Consider the following 15,709-nt stretch of genomic DNA (forward strand, 5'->3'; position numbering starts at 1 on the left):
TCTTTATTGATTATGTTAGACTTCATCTTTTCAGTACATGGTTTTTCATATCTACTTCATCTCGTGCCCTGTGGTTCATTGGTTCATTCCATGTTTTATGGAAATATCAGAGCCAGGTTACGTACAATTATTGCACTGTATTTATATATGAATATGTGCATGCATGTAAATAGGCACTGTTAACAATTCAGGGTAATAGCTGGTACCTGCTGAAAATATATAAAACTAGTCTCTAAGAATCACTATAAAAGGAGAATTTAGTGGATCATTTGTTAAGTAGAAATACGTCTATATTAGGAGCATTTCTGGCACAGATTGTGACTTTTCCCCGCTCACGCCAGGTATGGGTGGTAATGGGTGGCATGGGTGGAAAAGAAGACAGGTCAGTAGGCCCATCTCATTTACAATTTTCTATACTTGTCTTAAGTGTAGAAAATGGTCTAAATGTAAGACAGCTAGGAAGATTTTGGGGATTTAGAAGCGGTGGTCGATCCGTTGAAGTTATGTAGAGGCCGGTGCCTCTACATAACTTTGGCGGATCTACAGCCAGTGCAGGGCCATCTTAATGAATGTGCCCCTTAATTTTATACCAAAATTATAGTGGATGATTTTGGTCTAAGGTGCTAATTGAGTTTGTCCCCACATCAGAAATCATCATTTATACTTGAACAATAGCTCTACTATGCTGCAGACACTTTTGTGACAAAGATCTTATGGTTTTTATGTACTTTATCTACTCCACTATATATCCACTTTATTGTTTCCCATTTAGTGATTTATTAAGCTGTGGTATTTTGAGAAGCATAGGAATCACTCAACTTCAAGTCTGGGTGACCACTATTCCAGTATTAGGTGTTATAATTCCCCTTGTGAAAGATATGTATGTATTCCTAGACAACTAGCTAATGTCAGCATTTATTGAGTAGTGTCATACTGTGGAGATACACCACCACCACCTGAAGGTAATTTGTAGTTGGAAACTGTTCGTAACTGGCAGAAGAATGGCACACTGCAATGCTCTACAAAAGGTGCTTTACAATTTCTGTTTCATAGGGAATACAATTGCAGACTAAAACAGATATGTCAGGAGAGCTGAAACATCCTCTTTAAATCACCTCTGGAAGCTCTAATAAGTACAGTAATACATGTATGGAACACCTGCCACTGATTCCATATCAGTAATTTGTATGTCAGTACTCACCTATATTCCCCTGCTATGTGCCCACAATCCAATCTCTTGATAAACAACAAACATTTTTCACACAAAATTGCCTATCTCTAAAGTGGGAGATTTATTATGAGAGGAATTCTTAAAGTCAGATTTGAAGGAGACTTTGCTCCAAATCTATCAAATAGCACACAATGTTTGATAAATTTGGTGCATCTTTAAGTTTAACACTTTTGTCTAGTGATATTTTTTTACTTTGTATGCCACCACTTTACTGGAGTAAAATTTGGATGATTTTTTTGACGTTTTAAAAACTCACAGTTGATAAATGTGTCTTAACTTGAACCACACTAACTTTTCAAATGTGATAACCCCAAAAAGTCATAATGTCCTATTTTGTGATGTTTTGGAGCTAGGTCTTATAAAGTCCACCAAAACTTGTCTAAAGACAAGTCTTTACATATACTGTAGGTGTGTTCCGGGTGGTGGTCCTAGAAGGTCTATTACAGTATTAATAACAGGAAGAAACTTAGGGGGGGCATTGACAGCTTGCTACGCATTGACCATGGGAAATTTTCCCTGTAGGGTCTATTGCCAGTCCACCCCTTGTGTCCTCCCTAACACTAGGTACATTTTTTTTCTATCAAATTCAATGAAACATTGCAATAGTTTGCACAGTTTGGTTGCATATAGATAGCACATAGGATAGAAATCTTGTGACAGAGCATCACAAAATCATGTTTAAAAAAAGAAAAGAAAAAGCTAGTTATTTTATGCCACACATCTCATGATATGTTGAGCCAAGAGGAAAGATAACAGGGACACATATGTGAATTCCACAATATTGCTGGCGCACAAAACACAATCAAGTTTAAAGTGTCCTATTTGAAACGTTATGTTAGTATCTATGGCAACATCAACCATAAAACTGAACAATGTGGATAGCAACACCCATCACATATGTTATATAACCATTGTTATGTGAAGCAGTGACATGTGCACAGCCCTCCCTTGTCCACATCTTAATATTCATTTTTAATAACATTATGTGTTAATTACACCTAATGTTTTAATTACTCCATTCATTCAGTTGTAATTATTCTACATTGCAGAGAAAACTTTTAACGCTGTTCACTTGCCATTAGATGAATGTAGATGTAACAAACTGTTTTAATAATTAAAATCTAATAAGGTTTTGTACCTATAAATGGTCTGATATATCTCTTTTTTATGTGACCTACAGGTTACGATGTCTGGTAAAACAGCTGGAAAGAGGAGAAGCATCTGTGGTAGATCTGAAAAAGAATCTGGAATATGCAGCAACTGTGCTTGAGTCAGTTTATATTGATGAGACAAGGTGGGAAAAGCTCATAATTTCTCATGTGTAATACATCATCTTGTAGTCTTACGGTCTAATTTTATATTCTAGTTACTGATTAATTGGTGTCATTGTTATACAAAAATAAAATTATATGTATCATAAAATTGCAAAAAAAGAATGCAAGCAACACTGTGAAGTACAGTGATCAAAAAGGCTCTCTTGTTGCCATAAGAAGCCTCTATAGGAGGCCCCATTACATATGACAGCAATAATACTACAGCATGCAGCGCTGTTCTTCACATTGTAATGACTGAAACCTTGATAGCATCCTGAGAGACCACTTTCATAAGCCAGTACTGAAGTTATTCTTCACTTCCTTGTGAAGTTAATGTAAGTGCAATCACTAATATAGTGCCGAATAAAAATGGCTTGCCTCTTGGTATTAGATAACAGCCTAATACAGTAAGACCTGCATTGGCCTTTGTATGTTAACCAAACTCCTCATTTATCTTTGGATATCTAAGGATTTTGTCTATAGTTTTGACCATGCTAGACTGCTGACTGTACTAAATAGTGGCAGAGCAGTACAGGAAAGCAGTACAAACCTTGTGTGGAGCTTTAGTTATCAGAAATAGTGTGGATATGAATATGATACTACCAAATTTTGCTCCTGCGAGTTCCCTAGAGTTGGAGTTTCACTGTGAAATGCTCTCTGCATTGAGATGCGTCATAGCCCTCTCCTCTGATCTGAATGACAGATGAGGTCTCTTGGTTGTATGCTACATCTGTCACTTAGTATAAAACAGAGAGACAAAAAAACACAGCGCCTCATGTGTGGTAACGTCTTATAGGCATAACAATTATATGGTGCTTATTACGCTTACCGGAGGTTGTTGTGAGGAGTCACCACAACTATATATGCCTTAGCTGGTATCTATCCCCACCAGCATCAGGGAATGCTGTGCTACTGCCTTGGTCTCTTCCTGTCTCAATTCCAAGATTCCAGGAAAGAAATTAGTATAGAAGATCAAACAATGTATGAGACCACTTGTGCGGCGCTGCTGGCAAATGGATGAATCCCCAGGGTTATTGATATTCTTTTATTGAAGACTTTTATTCAATAAAAGAATATCAATAACCCTGTGGATTCATCCATTTGCTAGCAGCGCAGCACAAGTGGTCTCATACATTGTTTGATCTTCTATACTAACATCTGTCACTTAGAACAGAGAGCAAAGAACACTTCACAGTGAAGTCCTACCTTCATTGTCTTGCTGGAGTAGAATGTGGCAGAATAAAAAAATAATAAAAGGTATTTATGTACTGCTTTCCCCAGCCTAGCACTGTCAGGAGTTTAACATGGTCAAGACTATTGATATAATACCTTTAAAGTATTGTTCATGCTTGGTTCATCCTTCCTTCCAGACCTCCCACCCCCACACCATTTGGTCTGACTTGCACAAGGTAGCATATTTACCTGCTCCCCATCGCTCTTTCGGTCCCCCATCACCACTGCCTCGCTACAATCTCTGTGTTACCATATCCTGCTCGATACAGGTTACTTGGCCATTGCAGCCAATGACTGGTCACAGAGGTGGCATGTTTTCAATGAGTCACATTACTCGGTCATGTGACGCATGGGGGACACATCACCACTGCGGCCATATGACCCGCATCAAACTGTTGTTGAAATATGGAACCCAGAACGAGGCAGCAGGAGACTGAAGGAGCCAGAAGCCAGCTGCGAGGAGCAGGAAAGTATGCTTCCTTCCACAGGTCCAGCGACATGGAGGGGTCTGGCAGAAAGTCCTACCGAATATGAATGACCCATTTAACCCCTTAATAGTCCATGAACATCATAGAATGCCTTATTATGCTCCATGCCTAGGTTACCTGACAGTAGAATACTTACAGGCAGGCGTAATACACTGCACTGCACAATAGTGATATATTATGTAAGCAATCAAAGTTACATATTCAGGTCTTCTTGTGGGTCTAAAAATATTTCCATCAGGTGCATACATATAAATACTCAAAAATGGTATTCAAACGTACACCTTGATGGGTACGTTGAGTAGAAAAGATTCATCTTTGTACTCCATTTGACCCGTTTTCCAATCCTTTCTGTCATGTTCACTGAATGAATAGCATGGTAGACTAAATTATCCTTATTGGCAAAAAAATGGAAAGGAACAGAATTCAAGTCAAAGGGAGTCCAAAGATAAATCTATTAAACTCTGTCTGACCATTGAAGTTAATGTATAGGTATTAGGGTATTGAGACATATACTTCAAAAATTCAATGTGAATGCAGCCCCAAAAAATATTTTGATATGTTTAAAACATATACAAGTAGAAAAAAAAAAGAAAAGTCAAAATTTTAACAATAAAAGATATTAATAATCTTTATTTATATAGCACCAACATATTCTGCAGCACTGTACACACAGGTGGTTCAAACAGAGTCATTAATAACAAAGCAACAAACAAGTCAACAATTTAAAAAAGAGGAATGAGGTCACTGCTCATGAGAATAAGTGCTTGATTTGTGCAATAGTCCGACCATCTTAAAACACAGCCAATATCTGTAGTACTTCTTAGTGCATGGAGTGTAGTAGATATCCGATGATAAGGTTCAGAAGAATGATGCTAAAGGTGGGTGTGGAGGTGGTGAATGGAGGAGAGTTAGATTAGGGGATGTGATAGGCTTATCTAAAAAGATGTGTTGTGAATTAACCAAATTTCTTGGGGTAGGGCATTCCAGAGAACTGGTGCAGCTCAGTGGAAGCCTTGGCGGCGAGACTGAAAGGTTTGGATTATGGTCGATGTCAGTAGTAAGTCATTAGCTGAACAGAGGGCATGGGTAGCATGGTAGACAAAATAAGGGAGGGAATGTAGGCAGGTGCAGCACTGTGATGAGCTTTGTGGGGGAGACTGACTTTATAAAGACATAGATAAAATGGAATGGGTGCAGAGACGGGCTACAAAAATAGTGTAGGGCCTAAGCATGAAACATACCAGGATAGACTTAAAGGGAACCTGTCACCGGGATTTTGTGTATAGAGCTGAGGACATGGGTTGCTAGATGGCCGCTAGTACATCTGCAATACCCAGTCCCCATAGATCTGTGTGCTTTTATTGTGTAAAAAAGACAATTTGATACATATGCAAATTAACATAAAAGAGTCATATCTTACTTGTGTGACCAGAGAAGAGTCATATTTTCAAACTCTGACTCATCCCAGGTTAATTTGCATATGTGTCAAATCGTTTTTTTTTACACAATAAAAGCACACAGAGCTATGGGGACTGGGTATTTTGCGGATGTGCTAGCGGCCATCTAGCAACCCATATTCTCAGCTCTATACCCAAAATCCAGGTGACTGGTTCCCTTTAAAGAACTTGAACTGTATAGCCTTGAGGTTCAGGGTGAAAGTGTTCTCAATAAGAAGCTAAACACAAGAAAAAGGGGACATAATCTGAAATTAGCTAGGGGTAAGATCAGGAGCAATGTCAGGAAATATTATGTTACTGAAAGAGTGGTTGAAGCTTGGAACAAACATCCAGAGTGGGAAATCTATAGTAAGTAAATTTTAACACGCCTGGGATAAACACGTCTATCCTAAGATAAAAAAAATAAATAATATAAAAGCAGACTAGATGGACCAGGTGGTCCTTTTCTGCCGTTATTCTTTTATGTTTCTAAATTGAATCTTATACTGTAAGGGCAACCAGTGCAATGACTGGCACAGGGTGAAAGCATCGGAGTAGCGTCTAGACAGATAGATGAGCCTGGCTGCTGCATTCAGGATACATTGGAGAGGGGATAGTCTTGTGATCAATTAGTAATCATTTACATTAATCGAGATGGAAATGGAAAGGGCTAATTCTAGAGATGTTTTTGAGGTGCATGCAGCATGAGTGGGGAAGAGATTGAGTATAGGTGGTAAATAATAAAAGATTAGTGTCAAATATAACACTGAGATAGCGGAGCGTTCTGCCTAGGCATGATGGTGGTGCTGAACACTGAGATGGAGATATCAGGTTTAGGTGGGTTAATGGATTGAGAAAACATCAGAAGTTCAGTTTTGGAAAGATTCTGTTTTAGATAGAGAGAGGACATGATGTTAAAGACAGCTGACAGACAGTCACTGCTAGACTGTAGTACAGCAGGGGTGATGTGTATACTTGGGTGTCATCAGCATAGAGATGGTACTGGAAACCAAATCTGCTAATAGTCTGCCCAATAGGGGCTGTGTCGAGAGAACAGAAAAGAGGACCTAGGACTGAACCCTGAGGAATTCCAACAGCAAGAGAGAGAGGAGGGGAAGTAGAGCTAGAGTATGGTATACTTAAAGCTGGTAGATTGGAGAATCGTGTGGAGGAGTTGGTGGTCTACAGTGTCAAATGAAGCAGAGAGATTGAGAATTAGTAAAGAGTAGTCACCGTTGCATTTAGCATTGCTCACTTTGGTGAGTGCAGATTCTGTTGAATAGAGAGACTGAGTAACATACTGGGCCTTGAAAGATGTTTTTTGGGTTCAGTATCTTGATGGCTTACTTCAGGATATCAGTGGGGGTTTGACTGTTGCCATTCCCATCAATGACAAGTGAATGAGACAAAAACTGCAATACCCTGTACTATTCCTATTGAGAAGGTGGTGTGCAAGTTCACTGTCCTATGTACAGTAAATGATAAATAGTCGGCAGCACTTGCACAGTGCAGCAAGGCCCCTTCAAGGAGCTAATCGGTGAGGCTGCTGAGTGTTGGACAACATTCAGATATTGCTGTTTTATCATTCTAAATCTAGAAACCCCCTTTAATAGCTGCATCCTGATGGTGTTAATAACAATAACAATGCATTCAAGTCCATGGTAATCATTTAGTGTTTAAGTATCCCATTTTTAGAACATTGTTTTATGTTGAAAGTACCTAATATTCTGCATTAACCTATGTTTGGTTGTAGCTATTAATTGACAAATTGTGTCTTTTTCAGACGTTTACTGGATAATGAAGATGAGCTCAGTGACATCCAGTCAGACTCAGTACCCTCAGAAGTGCGGGACTGGCTCGCTTCTACATTTACCCGACAAATGGGGATGATGTTAAAGAGAACAGAGGAGAAGCCGCGGTTTAGAAGCATTGTTCATGCAGTTCAGGCTGGAATATTTGTGGAAAGGTAAAAAGTGAATGTAAATGTTGTATTATATAACGTGTCATCTCTTTTATAACTTCAGTATCATTTTGAATTTATAACTGAGGAGAAAAATTCTTACTCTATGATATGAAACATGAGGAATTTATATTATGAATGACAACACAGATCTATAGATGGCAGCGCTGAAATACTCCTGAAGAAGTGACAACTACTGCTCTTTCCCCTACAATTCAGTTAAACATATTTTTAACAATATTTTAATCCATTAATACTTTTAATTCCTTAAGTACCGGGTCCATTTTTGGCTTTACATTATTTTTTTTCCTCCCAACGTTCCAATAGCCATAACATTTTTAATTTTCTATTCATATAACTATATGAGGGCTTATTTTTGTGGGAAAAGTTGTATTTTTTAATGGCAAGGGCAGACTACCCATAGACCTTACAGAGAAATTTCCTGGTGGGCTGATGACCTGGGGGCCGCCCATGCCCTCCTCTCTGCCTCTGACAGGGTACATAATGAGCTCTTAGCGGTAATTAACTCTGAGAATAAGGTACTCATTTACCCAGCCAGCGATCGCACATGCTCTCCTGAATTCAACTGCTCTGGCGCACATCTCACCTAATAATTTAATCAGAAAGAACTGGAGGAGGAGGGCAGAAAATGACATCTACTGATAGCCACCACACAGGGACAGCTTTGGGGGTAATACATTGTGCTACACTATGGTATAGGGTTCTGATGGGACAGTATTTTGCGATATGATATTGCTGACCATGCCAATTTGCGTTGCCCTGCCATTTGTCAATATGGAACCCCCCTACAACATGGGGCCACTTTTATGATTTTTTTTTCCAGGGCCACTTTAATTTCCCAGTTCACCATTGTTATTGGAAAATGGGAATACGATTCTTTGTGGAGTTAAATAAAAAAATTAAATAAAATTCTGCTAAAGTTTTTGGGGTTTTAACATAACAACATTCACTGTGTGCTAAAAATGACATGACATCCTTTTTCTGTGGCTCAATTTTTTTTATTGGTAATGTATTATTATGTAGAATTGGGAAAGGAGGGTGCCATCAGAGGGGTTAAATGATGGGGCTCGGTGTTATGTCTGTTCCCCGTTAATGCGGCCAGGTGCCTGCTGTATCAATGCAGCAGCCCACTCCATACATTACCTCAGCCACAATGAAGTACTGGGACATCACAGTGCCTGAAGGAGTTAATCTGATAACAACCACATGCATGGTACTAGGTTATTTGAACATATAAATGGAGTTATGGCTCGGGGAAGGTGAGGAGTAAACAGCAAAAAGCAACAATGGAAATGTAGAATGTTGGTTAAAAAAAGAGAACCCAAAAACATAGGGATGATATAACTGGAAGCCCTTAGAATACATTTCTAGTAAGTACTGTTTATGTCCTTGAGTTGTCTTTTTGCAAACTGTTAAATAGTCCATATAGCTATTGCTTGAGTCTAAAGCCTCCATTGCAGTTACCACAGGGTTGCCCACTCAAGTCTTTCTTTCTCATGTCATGATTTCTTGTCTTGACAGACTTTGACTTACATTTGAATTTGTTATTTAGAGAGGGTCATGGTCCAGCGTATAAAACACAGAGACTTAAACACATAAATGTACCAAAGAACAAAATATGGGGTAATTTCATGACTATACTTCAAGGGACAGTATTAAAATGACACCTTTTTAATAACATTTCTGGTGCCATGAATTTCCATAGGATGTAAGAGAGCCCGGCATCTTGGAATTCTGGAATGACAAGAAATATTTTTTAGCAGTGACTGTCTGCACAGTCTATACTTCATCTTAAACCCCAGATGACACCTGGTCAATTCACTTTACCCTATTTATCCACATTTTGCAATTAATATAGGGACTTTCTACTCTCATGGACTGCAAATGTCTCATGTTGTGTACTTGTAATTACCGTTAAATTCACCTTATTGTGTATGCCACTATTTGCTATGAGTTTATTGCTAATTACTTATTAGCTAGCCATTTGAAAATAAAATAATCAAGCAATAATTTATTTTTATAGGATGTACAGACGAACTTCAAACATGGTGGGACTCAGTTATCCTGCTGCAGTCATTGCTGTATTGAAGGTAGGTAACAATTTTAATACCTTTTCATGTACAGGCATTTCAGATAATTGGATATTAGATAGAGATTCCGATATTGATAACTAGTGTTGAGCAAAGCAAAGCATCCAAAGCAGAATTTAGTCTGAAATTTAGGAAAACAAATCTGAATTTCCTCGCGCTTCCTGGTAACTAATCAGTTTTCCTAAAATGGCGGCTGCATGTGTTATAAAGTGAAACTAAGTGTAGAGGAGACAAGCCCGGAAATGCAAAATCACCCATAATGGCGTGCAGCTAATCCACAGAAACCATCCACTGTGATGTCACAGCCCTATAAAAAAAAAAACGTATCTCACGCGGTCTCTGTCATTGTCCTGTGAGCTGCTCATAGGGATGTGGCAATAGCTCATGCATTAGAGACAGTGCTGCTGAAAATGATTAATAGAGGAATGTTGGCGAGGGAGACTGCAGGGAGAGTGCAGTGACAGTGCAGGGAGACTTATTCTGCATCAGTTTTAGTTATTTATTCCTACCTTTACTTATTCCTAATTCAGCCGTAAACTAAAATATGTAATTCAATAGCAATAAGATGGATGCCTTTATTAATCCACTACCAGCGTGCCAACCAATACCATCCAGTCTGCACCCCTTAGGAAGGCCATCATTATCTTCAAAGTCTCCATATCCTACAAAAGTCAATAAGATGCAGAGAGAGGAGAAGCTGGTTGTTCCTGATGACCTATTCTCAACAATAATAGATTTTGTGGAAAAGGAGGAAAAGCAGATGGCAGAAGTGCTCCCACCTGTAGGGCAGGAGGGTGCAGGGGTTGGAGAAGTGGGTATGCTTGTATTGATTAATATTCAGTGTTTACTGTCAAATTGCCTGCAGGAGATTGCAGGCCAGAACAGCAATAATTTGAATATTGTCCCCCAACCTAACCAACCAAACCCCATACCAGCAACAGCACCTGTTTAAAGGTGCGACATGGCCAATAACAATGAAAACGGACTATACAGTCTTCATTATTAAATGGAGGCAGCTGCGGGCTAATTGGCCACGCGGTTCTTTACAACCCGCCCACAGCACAGCCGCTTCATGTGTCAATACCCTAAGGCAGAATGGCCTGGGTATACCTGAATTATAGCGATTTGTGACAAATTAATTCAGAACTAATCAAATTTCTTGGTATAGGTCATTGAGGAGGCTGCAGTGCTCGGTTGAGGGCCACAGCCCCCTGAAGTGTTGTCCAGGACAGTGCCGTCCATTGTATTGCAGTAGTGCTTGATACTGTAGCTCAGCCTAATGATGTTGTGTGACCTAGTTGCTGCTCAGTATCATTCTAGTGAATGGGGCTGAGCTGCACAAACCAAACACCACTGCAATACAATGGATGGTACTGTGCTTGGTACCCTGCGAGGAGCCACATCACTCACTGAAACACCATGACCTCCTCAACAGCTTATCGGCAGGGGTCCCCTTACCAAGTTGTTGTGATGCCCCACATGTATAGGTTTTTTATGTCTAAATAGGGTAAAAATAAATGTAAACTTTAAAAAAAAAAAAAGTTTTCATCACCCCCATAACTTTTTTATAGTTATATATACTGATCTTTGTAGTTTTTATTGATACCATTTTGGAGTGTGTGTGACTTTTTGATCCCATTTTATAAAAAAAATTTGGGTAAGAGAAGGAATGAAAAAATGGCAAATTGGTGTTACGCCATACGCTGTGTTGGAAAAATAATTTTATATTTTAATAGTACGAGCGTTTTTGGTCACGCTCATACCCATGATGGTTATATTTTTTTTATTATTTAGGTATTTATCTTTTTGTTATATGCAAAGGAGGGTGATTAAAATTGTTATTTTAAAAAAAAAATTTATACTGATTTTGAAATAATTTTTTTAGTTTTTAATTTTGAACAAAATCATATATTTTTAAAATGACTTTATTACTGTCTATTGATCATTTCTTATGTTGGCCTGACATCTGGTGGCCAAAATAAGAATTGTACTGATCCAAAGAATGAAGGGCATGGGTCAGATTTGCCACAAATGAAACACCATGGGAACAAAACCCATAAAACAGTGAAGGAATTGCATTTTTTTTCCAATTCCACCCCATTTGGAATTTTCTTGGGTGCTTTCCACTACATTGTATGCCATAATTAATGGTGTTGTTAGAAAGAACCACTTGTCCCGCCAAAAATAAGCCCTCAAACAGCTACATGAACAGAAATATAAAAAAGTTAGGGCTCAAGGAAGATGGGGAAGAAAAATGAAAACGCAAAAACTAAAAAAAAATCCGGTATTAAAGGGGCTAAGTACTCAAGTGAATCCTTATGAAGACAGATGACAGAGTGAGCAGCTACATGCAGAATTTAGAGACACTACTGTAAGGTGAGGGACTACAGCTAAGGCACCTATCACCTAGACTACCACTAGGCCAGTGGAATACTAGTTATAAGCTGCAACCAACCAGCCTGCCTCCATCATCCTTACTGGTAAAAGAGACCATTACATTTCATTATGGCCTCATTCTTCAAAACGACATTTCCACAAGGAGCTAAGGCGTGAGGAAGTATACCGTGACACAACACTTCATAAGGGCCACTACCTCCCCCATCCTCTGCACTGGCTCCTCCAGGGCTTGCTGCAGTGATACCAAATTCCTATATTTTTTTTATGTTGTAGTACTTTTGCTCAATAATGCCATGCTTATGGAAAAAAATGTTTCAGTATTTTATCCAATGTGGTAGACAACCTATTAGTTTCTGGTGCAGATCACTAATTGGCTGACAGAGGTAGCCCCCTCCAACTTATTTTTATAAATTAAGCAGTTACTGGCAAATTCATCTGCACTAGGTCTGTACGAACATCTGCAGAAATCCTGGTGGACACATACAAAAAGCCAGAATAAGCTTTTTGGGATCACTGTTTACTAGGTTCCTTGGCCCATAACATAAGTAACAGTTTCCCTTATGTGAAGGTGAATATTGAAGTTTTTAATGATTGGGTTAAATGTCAGGGTCTGATCAAAGAATGTGCAATTATTTTTTATAAAAACTTATATGACAGCCATCATAATGCCTGAGCCTTTTTCCATAAGTAATTTGTCAGCTATGAGTCACGCACATGCACATACAGAAAAATCTCAGCATTTTTCTTCTTGAATATTGAAGTGACTAGTGGGAACTGGAAATAACCTCTGACAGATATGGAACATAAAATGAAAGTTCCAATTTAAAGCTTTTAATCTTTAATGCAGGGTTAGAACAATGAGATTTAGCTATGCATGAATTTATACAGACTGAACATACACCATCATTTTTACTTAACAATAAATTGTCTAGCCACAGGCCATAGACTGTACTTTGGCTCACATCATTTCTGAAAACTTTGTGGGTCACTTATCAAACCAGTGTAAAGTAGAACTGGCTTAGTTGCCCATAGAAACTAGATTCTACCTTTCATTTTCCAAAGTAGCTGTCAAAAATGAAAGGTAGAATGTGGTTGCTATGGGCAACTAAACCAGTTCTACTTTACACCAGATTAATAAATAACAGCCATTTATGGCTCAATTTAAAGGTGATTTTTCAAGCAAACCATTGGGAATATTAGTGTAGTATCATTGTGGCAGATTTACTAATATCTACTGTCTAAGAATTAGACTATATAAACTTGGACGGTCTAAAGGTGAGCCAGATTTATCATGGTGGCTGATCCTGCATGATAAATGTGATGCACCTTTAGAAAGTGCAGCTTTAGTGCATGCCACCTTTTAGTTGGCGCATTTTGGGACAAGATTTTGCACCAAAATTCAGTCACAAGTGTGGTTTACAGGATCACAACTTAAAGGAGTTTTCTGAGATTTTTTAACTAATTGGTGGGTGTCTGACACATGGGCCCTGCGTCAATCAGCTGTTTGAGAAGGCACCAGTGCTCACAGTAGAGCCGTTGCCTTCTTGCAGCTTTTTTTAGGCCATGTGATGTCACGTTCATTGGTCACGTGGCCTAGGCGAAGCTCGGCACCACTAAAGTGAATGAGTCTGAGTTGCGATATGAAGCACAGCCACTATTAAATGTGCAGTGCTTAGGAAGCAGAGAGAAGGCTGTGGCTGTACTGCGAGAGACAGTGCCTTCTCAAACAGCTGATGGGTGAGGTTCCCTGGGTGTCTGACTCCTATTAATTTGATACTGATGCCCTATCCAGATTCAAAATTCTCAGAAAACCCTTTTAAGCCATGTCCCTTTTCATCTTAGCCATACACTTTTCTACTAAACTTTGACCATTTGGTGAGCAAAGAGCAAAATACGGTTAATACAGTGAACGATTAAAACAATATAAAAAAGTTATAATTGTTAACCTTTAAACTAAAGTCTTCTAGTAACATAAGTTTCAAAAACCTACTTAAATTTCACCAATTTTCCTCCACTAGAGAATGGATATTTGTCACAAAGAATGCAATAATTCAAATACATACAGTTAGGGCATCTCTTGAAATCCATCTTTTGTTTCTGATACGATTCTGTAAATTTAACCATTAGATTTGACTCAATTTTCCCAATTGTATGTGCCCAATTGCTCTGAAAAATTGTGTATGACATGCCAAGGTCTCCTAGCACTGTATCCAACCCCTTTCAGGCTCTTTAACACCAAGATAGCATTATAAATGACAAAGTGACAATGACATTTATGGCTATGGGTAAACGGATTCTGATTAGTGTTGAGCAAGCACCAAAGTGCTTGTGTGCTTGAGTAGAACACTTTACGATGCTCGGGTGTTCACAATGGAAGTCAATGGGAGAACCCCAGGCACCCCCTGCTCTGAAGAGGAGAGGGTGTCGGGACTCTAGTTCAGCATAGGAGTCCTTGCTCTGACTCCATATATAGCTATATCCATATATGGAGTCAGTGATTGGGGACACCCCAGTATATTTAAATCTAATTTCTTAAAAGTTTCTGCTGGGATTTGAACTCCCAACGTTGTACATTAGAGGCAAGGACCTTATTCACTCAGCTAAAAGCCTCATAGTAGTTTCAGATTTAGTAGGTATTCCTATTCAGCCAGCAGAATACTTATTTTATATTTCTGTGCAGGTTAATATGTAGCTGTATAGTGTAGTGGTTAACATCCTTGCACCTAATGTACAAGCTTGGGAGATTGAATCCCGGCAGAAACATTTCAGGAACAGAGATTAAATTTATATATTTTATATATTTTTTTGTAATTGTAAAAAAGTGTATGGCACTAAATAAATGTGCAATTACAAAAAAAATATAAAAAAAGTTTTTAGATAATGCATAATATATGTGAAACTACTTACATATTACAATATAACTTACATATAATATATATGTATTCTAAATATATAATAATATATGCGATTATATTATGGCTAAAAACGTATATATGTGTAAAGTTTTCTGAAAGGTTTCTGCCGGGATTCAAACTCCCAAGCTTGTACATTACCCGCTACACTATACAGCTACATGTTAACTGACGTGAAATATAAAATACGTTTTCTGCTGAATAGGAATACTCACTAAATCAGAAACTACTATAAGGTTTTTCTGACACAGTTAAGCATTCAGCTTTGCAGCTGAGTGGATAAAGTCCTTGCCTCTAATGTACAAGCTTAGGAGTTTGAATCTTGCCAGAAACATTTCTGATTATTATTATTTTTTATATAAGTTTTTAGTCATAATATATTTACATATATTATATATTTAGAATATATAATATATTATAATATATGTAATATATATGTAAATATATTATGGCTAAAAAAATCTGTAGTAGTTTCCCACATAATATGCAATATATCAGAAGTATGAATTTATCTAAATATATTTTTGTAATTACACATTTATTTTGTGCCATAAATTTTTTACAATTACAAAAAATATATAAAATATTTAAATTTAGTCTCTGTTTCTGCTGGGATTCAAACTCCTAA

General features: G+C 38.1%; 1 protein-coding gene across 4 annotated transcripts in view; it reads left to right on the forward strand.

The window, feature by feature from the left end:
* PDE1C (phosphodiesterase 1C) overlaps positions 1 to 15,709 on the forward strand; it is a 1,393,842-nt gene that overhangs the window by 946,875 nt on the left and 431,258 nt on the right. For all 4 annotated transcript variants that reach the window (XM_044293926.1, XM_044293925.1, XM_044293928.1 and 1 more), the window contains 3 exons: positions 2,412 to 2,525; positions 7,485 to 7,667; positions 9,706 to 9,772. In XM_044293926.1, the coding sequence (XP_044149861.1) occupies positions 2,412 to 2,525; positions 7,485 to 7,667; positions 9,706 to 9,772 (364 nt within the window). The remainder of the gene's footprint in view (positions 1 to 2,411; positions 2,526 to 7,484; positions 7,668 to 9,705; positions 9,773 to 15,709) is intronic.

Source organism: Bufo gargarizans, chromosome 5 (genome assembly GCF_014858855.1).
Source record: "Bufo gargarizans isolate SCDJY-AF-19 chromosome 5, ASM1485885v1, whole genome shotgun sequence".
In the NCBI taxonomy this organism is placed as follows: domain Eukaryota; kingdom Metazoa; phylum Chordata; class Amphibia; order Anura; family Bufonidae; genus Bufo; species Bufo gargarizans.